The following is a 13,782-nucleotide window of genomic DNA, read 5'->3' on the forward strand; positions in this document are numbered from 1 at the left end:
TTTGATTTACTGTGTGAAGTTAGTTCTTTTATTTCTTGCAACTGAAATATCCTTACTGTCGGATAAACATATCTTCCAACCTGCTGGGAGATTCCTTGCTGTTCTGGTCCGGCTTCCTCAGCTCATCATATTCAATTCCATCTTGGTTTCCTCCATCCAATTTAAAAGCAATTGGATTACTGGCCGGCTTTCGCAGCATGTTACGTCCTCCTTCCTCTTCCTCTTCTTCCAGTTCCACATCTTCCTCCTCTTCATCGTCATCCAGTTCATGAGTTTTCTGGCTTGTCACAGGGGCCTTCTCCTCCTCACTGTGTCTTCCATTGATTCTGCTGGATGAGATAAACAAGGAATGAATGGTCTCTCACCCCAGCACTCGGTCTCAGCATTACTGACACAAGTAAATGAATGTACTCAATCAAATAATTATCAAGAGGTTCAGGAAGACTTTATGATGGAAATTTTTCTAAGGTGAAGGCCTCCTTTCAAAAAAAAAAATTGTTTGGCTTTTAATCCTAGTTCTATCACTCAGCTGCTTCACAAGGGAGACTTCTGAAGTACACCAAAGGGAGGAAATAGATGTACCATATCTGGAATCTTACATAGCATTTGATGAATTGCCATATGAGGAACTTATTGCAAAGATGGGATTAAGATAAAGTGGCAGCATGGAGAGAGAAGTGATTAATGGATAGAAGAAGTAAATGGATATTTATCACTTTGGCAACGCATTGTTGGTGCTATGTCACAAAGATTAGTGTTGAGGCCCCTCTTGTCAACATACATAAACATTTAACCAGTGATTTGTTCACGTATAATAAATATTTGGCCAAGGATGTAGAAAGCCTAAGATTTGCTGATGACACCACATGAGAGAACATGGCGAACTGAGAAAGAATACAGGAGGCTGCAGGAAGAAGTAGTTTATGGGAGCGGGCAAATATAGTTCAAAGTTACTTTTGGGGGAAAAAGAAAGGAAATATAAATTCAATGTTAACCTTCTGACTAAGTAGAGAAACTAAGAAATGTTGGAGAAAAGATGCAGAGTCCATTAATAACCTGGTGCTTATTAGTGAAAAAGACAGGGCAAGTGGGATATTGGATTATATGGTCATGATCTGAATATTTAATAGTGAGGCGGCAATGAATCAGTTGAGTCACATTTGGAGTACTGTGTGCTGTCCTCGATCTGTTTTTGAGCTCCTGTTATAGAAAGACTTGGGAGGCATGGAAAAGGCACAACATAGATTTAATGGGATGATATCAAAGACGAGATATAATTATCCTGAAAGATTTGGAAGAAAGGAAAAGTATTACTGGTGCAAAAATAGTGATGGTGAAATATAACAGATATTTTACAAAGCTTTGAAAGAATTTGGTATACTTCTACCAATTAATAAATTAATGAAAAGGGATGGATTTAGAATTAGTAAAAAGCAAAAAGGGGAAGGTTGCAGGACATTTTTTTATCCCTTCTCTAATACTTATATAGCCTGATATTTTCCATGGATTGAGGAATATTGAAACGTGTTTATGAAAGTGGCATTCCATATAATTCAAGACTGCCAATGTCTGTTACAATACTGACTATTGAAAACATCATTCAAGACATTTAGGAGTTTGGGGTGTAAAACTATTAAAAAGGGAGTAAATGGGACTTAGGTTTGTTTGGGGCTATCAGGATAAATAAACCTCTGCTGAGGTTGATAATGATTGGTTTTTGAACTCTCTGCCTGGGAGAACAACTGGCAAGTTGCATGGGCTGGACCTTATAGAAACAGCCAGTTTTAATTTCCAGTTAAGTTTCTATCCTGGCCTGATGATGAACAAGCCCAAGCAATGAATTGAAAATTCTTGCTCAGTGCAAAATGGGATCCCTTACTCAAGAAGGCAAAGTATCTCTGTGGCAGTTTTGGATGCTATTGGGTTCAGCACATCACAACTTCACATTTCTAACCCACTGAACATATACAGCTGTTATGAGTCTGATTTATTATATGCAAGGTGGGGTTAATTAGGGTAAAGGAGAGATACAAGGAAATAATAATGTAAATGCAAAAACTGAAAACATTCCTACCCATATTTTGGATGCTGCTAATGGAATATGATAAACTATTTAAATGTCACTTGTCGTGCTAACAGTCACCACAAGATGGCAACTTCCAATTGGTGCCTGGCTTTAAAAGAATTCAATTTCAACACAAAACATCAAAGTAATAGAATTCCCCAAATCAAGAGCACCACAAACCTCATCCCTAAAATTCACTCATGCTCAAAAAAATTAGATTTCTCATACAGATCCAATTTTTTATTTTGATGAAGGATCTGTGCCTCCAACAAATATGTCTACCCTGTTTTCTGATGTTGACAATCCTGTGTAATTTTAATACTTCTGCTGTTTCTAATAGCCCACCAACCTAATGGAATAATTTAGCACTGTTAACCTTCACATGATTTAAAGTAAGTAATGATGACATTAGAGTAAATAGCATGAATATCTTCCTCCCCTTTAGGTACCATGCTCTAAGATGGCAACCATGGACTTTGACTGGATCAGTTTATGGTTATGCTTGGCAAAGGACTGGAGTGGTTTGCCATTGCCTTTTGCACCATGGCTGACAAGAAAACCCTCCCTGTCTTACCACCTGCCATCAGGGGTATTGGAAGGTTTTACAAGTTGATCATCAACCTATTTGACCAAGTTATGAAAGCACCTCCTGTAACCGTGTAGTCCAGAAGCTCCAGGTTCATGCATAGGAACGTGACCTCTGCACTATAGGATGATTGCAAATATCATCTTGTTGTATTACTTTGTGGCATGAGTTGAAAGGAGATTGTAAATGTTGCTTTTACTGAGGTGAGTGATCATTTGGATAGTGAACGGGTTCATATCTACTATTGGTTTACTTTGCATTATTTATTTAATATAACTTGCTCCAACAATTATACAATTATATTGACAAAATTGAAAGACCAATAAACACACATATTCAAATCCGTAGGTTTGTCAGTAGGTAAACTGTAGTTTGAAACCATAGAATATATGCCAGTTAGTCTGACTACCAGTGTAATTGTAACATACTAGATACTTTAGGATTCATATTCGTATTGTTTGATTTTGTTCTCACTATCAGTTGGCTGTTGGTGTTTTTTTTTCAGCAACATTCCTGACACATTTATTTACCAGCTAAACATTCTATCAGGGTTTCAGTCAGTAATGCTACCGTTTTTCATATATTAATCAGTTATCATTCTGTTGCTCTGCAACCTTTTACACAAATAGATAAAAACAGTCTATGATATGATTGCAACCATATGTTTGGATTTTACTCAAGAAATCATTAGACTGACTCTCGCTTTAGAGAATACAAAGGGCCCAATATACTTACAGAATGCTTGTTCCAACTCGGTGTGCTTAAGATTCATTAAAATCTCACTAACTGTTACCAGGTGCTGGATATAACAGCACAGAGACACAAACATTCACACTTCCACTTCTACACACATAAGCACAGCTAATGCATACATTCACACTGTGATATAGAGATATTCATGCAAGTATACATGGGTACCTAAATATATGCACAAGATATCTGTAGGTACTTACTTAAAAATACTTACATATGAAAACGAGCACGAGCATTCATGTACTTGTGTTGCGATATATACAAATATTTATGCACACCTTCACAGTGGATAGCTCAAGTCGGGAAGTTTACTGAGTTGCTGGACCTGCCTTGATACAAAGTCCAATTTTCACTCTGGGGCATGGCGGGAGGGGAAGGGAGGGTGGAGTACAGTCAGGCTCACCAATTCCGAAAACAGAGCCTAGGTAACTATGAGACAGCTGACTGATGAGGTGGACTTGTTAGAAGGCCTGCCTTGGTTATCTGGGACTTTGTTCCTTCTGGCTGTATTAAAGACCGTTAAGCTCTCTAGCCTTCATGCACCCCATCTCACCTATTCCCCATGTCACATCCATTCCCTCCATGCAAACTCATGCTTCCTACCCACTCATACTTTTCATACCATCTCTTGACCTTTCCATGTCAGGTACACACTTGACTCCACGGTCAGTATACACTTTGCACAGAATCAATGAGCTGTATGTTAATGGGCAGGTAAGAGGCTAGAAATTCTGCAGTGAGTAATTCACTGCCGGACTCAATCATACAAACTATTAGAAGTATCATTAATAGAGGTTTGAAATACTTCACACCTATTAATCTTATGTAAATAAACATTGAGACATTGGTAAAAGAGACCACAGAAAGAACAGCTTATTATAACCACTTAGAAATGTCAATCTGGCAAATTCCCTCCCGTTATTAGAATGGAACATCTTACTGAGATGGTCCTTTTCTACGTCTAGATCCATGGACAAACATGCATAGTAAGGACAGTTTTAAGAACTACTTTGGTAGAACTGGGAAAATGTGAACAGGCAAGAGGAGATAGGTGCTGGTGCATGTGGGGAGTTAAATCCTCTAAAATGATGTGAGAATGGGATTCCAACATACCCAACTCACTTCCAGATTTACTCAGGTTGGTTTGCAGATAGGCAGGGAGCTATCTGGTAAATAATCGTTAAGCACAAGTTAGTCCTTCCCTGTCGTCTTAACTGACCATTCTGCCGTTAACATCCAGCTTGTGCCTCCTCAGTGAAACTGAAAGGATGGGAAAGCAGATAATAAAGAAAACCAATGGAATGTTGGCATTTATAACTAAAGGAATAGAATATAAAGGTAAGGAAGTATTGTTGCAACTATATGAGGCATTGGTGAGGCTGCACCTGGAGTATTGTGCACAGTTTTGGTCCCCTTATTTGAGGAAAGATATAGTGGCATTGGCAGCAGTTCAGAAGAGCTTCACTAGATTGATTCCAGATATCAGGGATTTGTCGTATGAAGAGAGATTGACCAGTTTAGGCCTATACGCTCTGGAATTTAGAAGAACCAATGGAAATCAAATTGAGATATCCAAGATGATAAAAGATATGGATAAAATAGACATGGAGCGGATGCTTCTGCTGTGAGGCATTCTAGGGTGAGCGATCATAGTCTTAGGATAAGACTAGGATAAGTCTGAACTAGAGTTGGTGAGAAAAATACTTCTCACAAAGGTTTGTGAATCTGTGGAATTCACTACCCCAAAAGTGCAGTGGATGCTGGGACAGTAAGTAAATTTAAGGAGTTGGACAAATTTTTAATTGGTAATGGGTTGAAGGGTTATGGGGAGAAGGCAGGAAAATGAGGATGAGGAGCAATCAGCTATGATCGAATGGCTGAGCGGACTCAACGGCCTAATTCTGCTCCTATATCATATGAACTTTGAGAAGTGAAACTAAAGAGTGTCAACCATAGACAGAAGTGCTGTGATAACCAATCTCAGTGTGCACTTTCACTGCTCATTGGAATTCTGTTGACCTGCCTGCACTATGCTGCTGCCAGCCTTCACCACAGCAGTGGAGCAGCTTATATATCCCCCCCAAAGACCACCCCCCCCCACCCCCCCAACCTCCAGGTGCACTGGTTTTCTCCCACACGCTAAAGATGTGTGGGTTAGGTGGATTGGCAATACTAAATTGACCCTGGTGTCAGGGGTTTAGCAGGAAAAATTAATGGGGTTATGGGAATAGGGCCTGGGTGGGATTATGGTCGGTGCAGACTTGATGGGCCGAATGGCGTCCTTCTGCACGGTAGGGGTTTTATGATTTGTGACTGTCATTTATAAATGCGAGAGGTCTCTCCTCCATTCTTGTCTTTGTTGCAGCCTCAGAAATCCACATCCAGTTGAAACTCCCTGACACATGACAAGTCTCTCTAAGTAGACACTTTTCATTTGACAGATTCAGCAATAACATCTTCCTAACTCTTTCTGATTGGTTGGGAGATTTGGAAGCAGGATGTTAATGCAGTGGCGGAGTTGAACAACCGTAGCAAAGCTCGTTCCTTTGACAATGTGGTTCCCGACCCACCACAGGTATCACCAATTCACCAGGGCCTAAGAGTTGGAAATACCCCATAACAGCTTAAATTTCGATCAAACCACTCCTTCTAAATTCCACGGAATATACATGTGCAATATATTCACCAATATAAATATGCAAAGGCATGCACAGAGACAGTTACAATTGCCCAGATTGCTCCGTGAAGCACACATACATATGTAGTAGGAATCTCACAGCTTGACAGCCTGATTTGTTTGAAGCACAGTTCAATTCTCCCTTTTCATTACCAAGTTTGGTTGGAAGTCTGGACACCATTGAGTATCACAAAGGCTGATTATTAATCCAGAAAGAGATTAACACTCAGGGCAGCACAGCACGTGCAACACCAGAATCTCACATGGTTGCAATCCTGACAATTTTGTGGGTCTGGTGTGCTGCCACTGGATTCCACACTTCCTGGACCTGGCTAAAGGCAGCTCTATGATTTGAAGTGCACATGTCAGGGGCACAAACTCCAGTGTACTCTCAGGAATCAACCAGCCGTAATGCACATACACAGAAGTGCTGAATGGATGTATTAGGTGTCCCAGGCCTATTTGCTTTCCGCTGCTTAGGAGGTCGCATAGGAAGCTGTTGTTCGTGAAAACAGTAGAATGGTAGCAATTAAGGAAAAACAATGATCCACTTCACTTTTTTTTCTACTTTGGACTTCAATTTAGATGTTGACCTACCATAAGAACAATGGCAGATTGCGAGATAACTTTTTGAGTAATGTTCTCCCGGGACCCAAGTAGTAACATGAAAGCATGTTATTACAGCTTCTATACATCCAAGTTACTCAAAATAGTCATTTAACAGTCTTTTTAGTTACACTGCAAACTCTGTGATTATGTCTTTTTCTACCACATGTACCCTCTCACCCATACTGCATTCAGCATCCTTCGAATGAAATTGTTACATAGTTGAGAGGAATCATGGTTTTTTTTCCCAAACTTCACAAAACACAAACTGATTCGCTTCATGCTGAAACTAAAAGAGAAAATGCTGGAAAATCTCAGCGGGTCTGGCAGCATCTGTAAGGAGAGAAAAGGACTGATGTTTTGAGTCCAGATGACGCTTTGTCAAAGCTGTGGTAAAGGGTCATCTGGATTCGGAATGTCAGCTTTTTTTTTCCTTACAGATGCAGCCAGATCTGCTGAGATTTTCCAGCATTTTATCTTTTAGTTTCAGATTCCAGCATGCACAGTAATTTGCTTTTACCGTCTTCATGCTGAATTTCCCCTTTTTTAAAATAGTATAGACAGTTAGCTCACAATCACATTGATAACTTTATCACCTTAGCTAAGGACCTCCCCTGTGCTAGGACCTTATGAACAGTGCACATTACTGTCTGAAAATCAAAATGGCATTTTCCTGAAAAGCCTTATGTTCTTGTAAGGAAATCAAAAAAAACTACAAATCAGAAAATCAAAACATTAAGATGCTGTTAACCTGCATTGTAGAGTGTCTTTATTTTTTGAAAGGGAAGTTCGAATGTTAGAAGCAGTGGGGAAATTCACCGACTATTTATACTCGGATATAAATATACTTCCTAGTGACAGCCAATCCAAATAGCCCAGGGAGTATAGCCAGCAGAATGTGGTACAGTTTACAGAAATCACGGTGACATCAACTGTTATCAGACGCCTCAAATCTGCAGGAAAAGCATTATTTGGTAAATCGTCTGAAACCACGAGGACAAATGATTCACTGATTGCAAATCCAAGACGTGTTCTTTTGTCAGTCTCGAAACACCAGTCCAAATCGTGCATCTCCACCAACATCAGTCTTTCTCTGCCAACCACAGAGACAATTACAATAATTGGTTTACAGATTAGGCTCAGTACAAAAGGCAGGAAATGATCTTTTTGGAATAAAAAAAGATGATATTTCCATTTGTGGAGGCAAAGTTAGAGGGAAGCAGCAGAATGGAGAAGATTAATCATGGGAGTCAATCCATATGAATACTGAGGCCAGGCATTCAGCTTAATGACTACTTCTCTATGATATAAACCATGTGCAACATGTGTACTCCGTGTGATGTGATTGCATGTTCGCTGACTTTATGTACAGGTTAAAATCATTTCCAAAAGCATATTAATACTGATTGATTATTAAAGTCAGTTGAATTCACTGTTTAGATAATCTCAAAAGAACTAAAAAGCACGTTTCAATTCATATCAACAGATCGTGTTGATTTCATTGAGGTGACTTATACGTATAAACATTAAAGTTGAATTTTATTTGCAGTGCTGTTGATTTATTACAAAATTCTCATTCCTCTGCCCTGCTTCACTGTAAGGGGATCAGTAGCTATTAAACGCAAGAGAGTTATCATCATTTTTTGGGGTGCCTTTAATGTTAGATTGAAGAGTCTGAGCCTACAAGTAAACATAAAATAGATCATGTTCAATATTATTACAGTTGGAATTCTGACAAGATTGAATAGATTCAGCTCAGACCATGGTGTATTGAAAAGGAACCATAGCCTGGTCAGTGCAGAGAGCTGACCCACAGAAGCAACGGAGACAGGAGCCTGGGTACTGTGGATATCCAAACCCGAGAATGTTCAGCATGAAGTAAGAGATGGACCCAGAACTTCAACCATCTGCGCAGGGATTAACTTCTGTCAATATTCCTGATTCTGCCAGCTAAGGCAAATTATGAGCGAGATTATTGCAAATGATGAAAGACATTGTGAAAAATAATTCTAAATGCTGAACAACTAAAAGTTTCAGAATTGGTTACTGGGTGAGTTTGAGAAGTGCAATTTTATGGCACTTAGTGCAAAGAAAAGTGACAGGATGCAATTCTCGCCTGCAGGAGGAGGGGGTGGAGCCTGAACTCATGCAAAGCACTTCATTAATATATAAATTGGCAAAACAGTACGAGTACAATTGGGGGAGGTGAGAAACCAGGCATGAATCTAATTTTCCACCTCCTGCCCAATCTTACCACCTTGCCTAGCCAAAAGTCGGGTTGGATGAAGTCTTAAGATTGCGTCCATAGGATCTACCTGGAGTAGTTCAGATGCTTGGAAGACATGCCATTGATGATATCACTGGAGAATAGTCAATGGTTCTCCATTTGAAAAGTGCACAAAAATTCTCATCAATGAATACTACCCTCCTGCAGTTCTTAGGCTAGCCCACTTATGACACTTATCGGAGAATCAATGAAACTGAGGCAGTGCATCTTTGTTAGAGTCTCCCTAGTAATGTTACTTCTGTTTAATTCTTCTCCATAAAATATTGCTGCAACTACACAAAAGTCCATCAAACGTATATGACTTAACAAGCAAAAAATCTACATGACCGTATTAAACAATATAAGCCTTAAATCTGTAATAAACTACATGACAGCACATGGAACATGGAAGACTCAACAGTAATCTGTAATTCTAAGAATATCCCACTATAAGAATCATTCGGTTTAATAGGATAAAAGAGCGATACAATTCTCTTACGTTTAAGGCAACATTGAGAACAGATCTTACGAGCATAAAACTAAATACTATTTGTCTATTCTAGACGGTATTCCTTAAATCCCTCTGTTCGGGATGCATATTCCCCCATCTTGCACTGTTTCTCTGCACCCAACTGCTCCTTCGGGTGAAAGGAACTGCAATCTTTCAGTGTTCCTCTGTACGTCCCCTTTATGTTTCCCAAAGGAGAACATACCTATCTCCCGGACATCCATTGCTTTTTGCTATCCAACTATTCTCTACTGTGTTTCCTATCTGTCCGCTATCTGCTGTATAATCAGACTGTAAAAGAACATTAGTGGAAGTCAGTGTGGTAGTATTAGCGAAGATAGGAAAGACAGAGGGGAGAGAAAAAAATCCTCCTTATTTATTTTTGCATCACATCTGCTGAGAAAATCATTCCATATTTAGTCGCCCCTTATCAATGTGTGACAATAATGAGATTTGGACAGACATGAAGGGGATATGATGGAGTATAGTTCAAACTGCCAGCTTGCAGGTCTGTCACAAACGATGTAGAACTGGCTCGGTACCAAAAGAATAAGGCTAGATGATTAAGAAAACAAAATCGCTAATTACACTTTCAAATGCAGTAATTTGCAGAGGATAAAATATCCATCAAAAGCAGCTGAAAGTGCAGGAGTTAGAAAGGAAACATTGCATGACCCCCTGACCTCGTCTTTCTTTACCAACTTCCTGCATTGTTACATGTTGAGGCCAGATGTTGGCAGGAGAAAAAGCCCGATCACCAAGAGAAGTTTTAATGTGCACGTAATGTTAATTTAATCAAATTTCATCTTGCATATTTCAGCTTTGATATTTTCTATTATTCCTGTTACCATTTACAAAGATGGGGTGGGGGGGGGGGGGGTCGGGGAGAAAGCTGAAGTGAACTGGGAAGATTTTTATCTCTGTAATCTTTGTGATGTTTAAAAACGCTATGCAAAATTAACAAGAAACAAAAAAAACTGCAGCGAAAAATGTGAGCACCTAATCTTAGATTTAAACGTGACTCCGGAGCTTAATGAAACTGAGTGAAAAAATGTTTTAAGAAACATTCCTTTCAAGAAAATTAATGGAAAACAATTTAAGAGGCAGAGAGAAAAAAAAGCTTCAGTATCAAATCTTAAAGCTCTGGAGTAATCCATCATCAAATTGTGTGGCTCAATGACTTGTTGCTTCACACACAGCTAGGCTTAGTTTCTAGATTGCCAAACTTACAGGGAGTGCAACTCAAGATGCAGAGTTACATCTAAAAGCTTGGCACCCACAATTTAATCAAGAAGGTTTACTCTGATCGTTCCTCATTTCATTATGCAGTTAAGGCAGAACTTCGCATGAGCAATTGCACTCATACTCTGCCATCTAGAAATACTGTCAGGAACCTAAAATACCACAACCACTAACCTGTGAGCCTCAGCTTTGACAACATTCTTGTATTTAAATCTGTAGGTTGTGTGTTAAAACTCTAAAAGCTAAACATGCAAGCTAGTCCATCACTTCAATGATTTGATTTGATTTATTATTGGTCAGGTGTATTAACATACAGTGAAAAGTATTGTTTCTTGTGCCCTATACAGATAAAACATACCGTTCATGGAGAAGGAAACAAAAGAGTGCAGAATGTAGTGTTTACAGTCTTAGCTGGGGTATAGAGAAAGATCAACTTAATACACGCTAAATCCATTCAAAAGTCTGACAGCAGCGGGGAAGAAGCTGTTCTTGAGTCAGTTGGTATGCGATCTCAGACTTTTGTACCTTTTTCCCGATGGAAGAAGGTGGAAGAGATAATGTCCAAGGTGTGAGCAGTTTTTAACGCAGTACTGAGGGAAGATAAAGTCACCATTGTCCCAGATGACCAAAGGCTAGTCTCCACTTTGAGGTGGCGGGGGCTGCGGGGGGGCGGTAGGAAGAAGGATTGACTGGTGGTGAATTAATCTGAGGATCACCGCATCTCAGGTGGGGCTCTCATGGATAACCTCAGCTGGTATGGGAATTAAAACTGTACTGTTGGCTCACTTTGTATCACAAACCGTCCAACCAACTGAGCTAACCAACTACTCACTTCATGTAAAAGTGCCATTGCTCTACGTGAAGGAGAGCAATAGTGTTCTTCTAGTATGTTGACCAACACTGATCCCTCAACCCACACTATCAAAAACATACTAATTGGTTATCCATATTAATGCCACTTGTGGGACTTGGTTTGCAAATGGACTGCCTGGGTTTGCCCAAAAAGCATCAGTGGCTATGCTTCGAAAGCAATTTATTAGTTTTAATGGACTTTACGATATCCTGGGCAGTTATAGTCAGATTGGCCCTCAATTGTTATACATCAGGCTCCTTCCAGCCTCAGTATTGTCAGCCAGTTTGTTATTGACAGATGAAGGAGTTACTAGCTTCAGCAGGACAACCAGTCCCAGAGCTTTCACAACTGACCAACCAGAAGAATGCTGGAAGGTAACAGAATTGTTGGCTTTCCCACAATCTGGAGGATCATTGAGTTGTCAGGTCAATATGGCTGATCCAGTTAAGCTACTGATGTATGACCCACCCTAATGTTGATAGTCAGGATTTGACTGATGGGCAACACATGCCCAGGATATCATAAAGTCCATTAAAACTGATGAATTACTGTCAAAGTGCAGCCACCAATGTTTTATAGGCAAAATGGGCAGTCAATTTGCAAACAGCAAAGTCCCACAGGCAACAGTAACATAGATGAGCAGTTTGTATATTTTTAATCGTGTGGGGTTGAGGGATCAGTGTTGGTCAAGATAAAAGAACCCTGCTATTCTCCCCCACATAGAGCAATGGCACTTTTACACATTTTACACTGCAGAAGACGCCAATGTTTAACTTGTTATCCAAAAGACAGCATTTGAACAATGCAATATTCTCTTAGTGTTCTGTGATTTGTGGAGGAGCTCCCAAAGGAGATGGCTCAATTTGACAATAACTCCTTCTAAGCCTCAGTTTCCTCAGGTAAATTCCTACTGCCGTAGTCATATTATCCTGCGTAATACAGGTGACCTGCTGTGTGGTACTGAAGCAGGAATACCATGCATGCCAGCTGACATTACAGTCAGCCCTTCCCTGCTCTTAGTCTTTATCTCCAAGCTTGGTGTGAATGGAACATTATACCCATCCCTAAATGTGAAAAAATCTGGCATCTGCAAAGAAAACTGAAACCAAATCCCCCCCTCAAACCTTTTCACAGCAACCTCTTGACACAACAAACAAGCAATGTGCCACTGTTACTATATGGAGTGCTTCCCACTTAAGTTTCCAATCTGTTGGTTTAATTGCCCTGATGAAATTACTTGAGTATAATAGTGCTATTGATCCAAAATCTTCATTTAACAGTTTTGTTGGATTGGAAATTTCCTCGGAGCTTTTCCAGGTCCATTGCTAAATCTTCACCAAAAATGTGCTGGAAACCACATTCACATGCGTAAGTGCGTTTCGCACCATTAATGAGGTAAAATTACGTCCCCTGGTGGATCACAAGACCCATGCTGAGGAAATACCTAACCAGAAGCCAAGGAAATGGCTAATATGTGAAGACATTAACATTCCCAGCTGATATTAGAAATTTGCTGCCATTGCCCTTTTATGCTGACAGAAAATTTTAGACTCCTCCATTTTCCCACTGAATTGTTAAAAATATTTTATAAATCAGATACATTAAGTGCAATAAGAAGAATGCATAAAATATAGATGAGAAAAGAATATAAAATGTATTACAGCCAGCAAGAAACCACACAATCATGGACTCTACATTTCGTTTTATTTATCCATGGGATGGGAGTGTCACTAGCTAAGCCAACGCAGGATTGTCCATCCCTAGTTGGCCTGAGAAGGTGGGAGTGGTGAGCCACCTTCTTGAACTACTGCAGTTCAGCTGGTGTAGATAGACTGTTCGGGCGTTCCAGGATTTTGGCATAGCATCGGTGAAGGAATGGCGAGATAATTCCAAGTCAGAATGTTGTATGACTTGGCGGAAAACTTCAAAGTGGTGGTGTTTCTATGCACCCACTGCTCTTATCACCTGGATAGTAAAATCCAGCCCAACGTATACAGTTTGAGATCACCAACCTTCAACGGACATTCACGCATCTGAAAATACTCAGAAAATTTGACACAAGGATTTAAAAATCTAAATTATGGAAAAGGCTGTCAGGACCACAGAAAGCATTCTTTTTGGATGTATCAAGGCTTGGTATGACTCCTGCTCTAAGACCCCAAAAAACTACAAACAGTCATGAACGAAAAACAGTCCATCCACTCAAACCAGCCTCCCACCCATTGA

The 13,782-nt window shown here is 39.8% G+C and overlaps 1 protein-coding gene across 11 annotated transcripts in view; it reads right to left on the reverse strand.

Annotated features, from left to right (window-relative positions):
- The window catches only part of mecom (MDS1 and EVI1 complex locus), a 738,436-nt gene that overhangs the window by 4,842 nt on the left and 719,812 nt on the right, over window positions 1-13,782 (reverse strand). For all 11 annotated transcript variants that reach the window (XM_080185874.1, XM_080185870.1, XM_080185869.1 and 8 more), the window contains one exon: window positions 81-326. In XM_080185874.1, the coding sequence (XP_080042000.1) occupies window positions 81-326 (246 nt within the window). The remainder of the gene's footprint in view (window positions 1-80; window positions 327-13,782) is intronic.

This window comes from Carcharhinus amblyrhynchos, chromosome 3 (assembly GCF_965287045.1).
Source record: "Carcharhinus amblyrhynchos chromosome 3, sCarAmb.v2.hapA, whole genome shotgun sequence".
Classification (NCBI taxonomy): domain Eukaryota; kingdom Metazoa; phylum Chordata; class Chondrichthyes; order Carcharhiniformes; family Carcharhinidae; genus Carcharhinus; species Carcharhinus amblyrhynchos.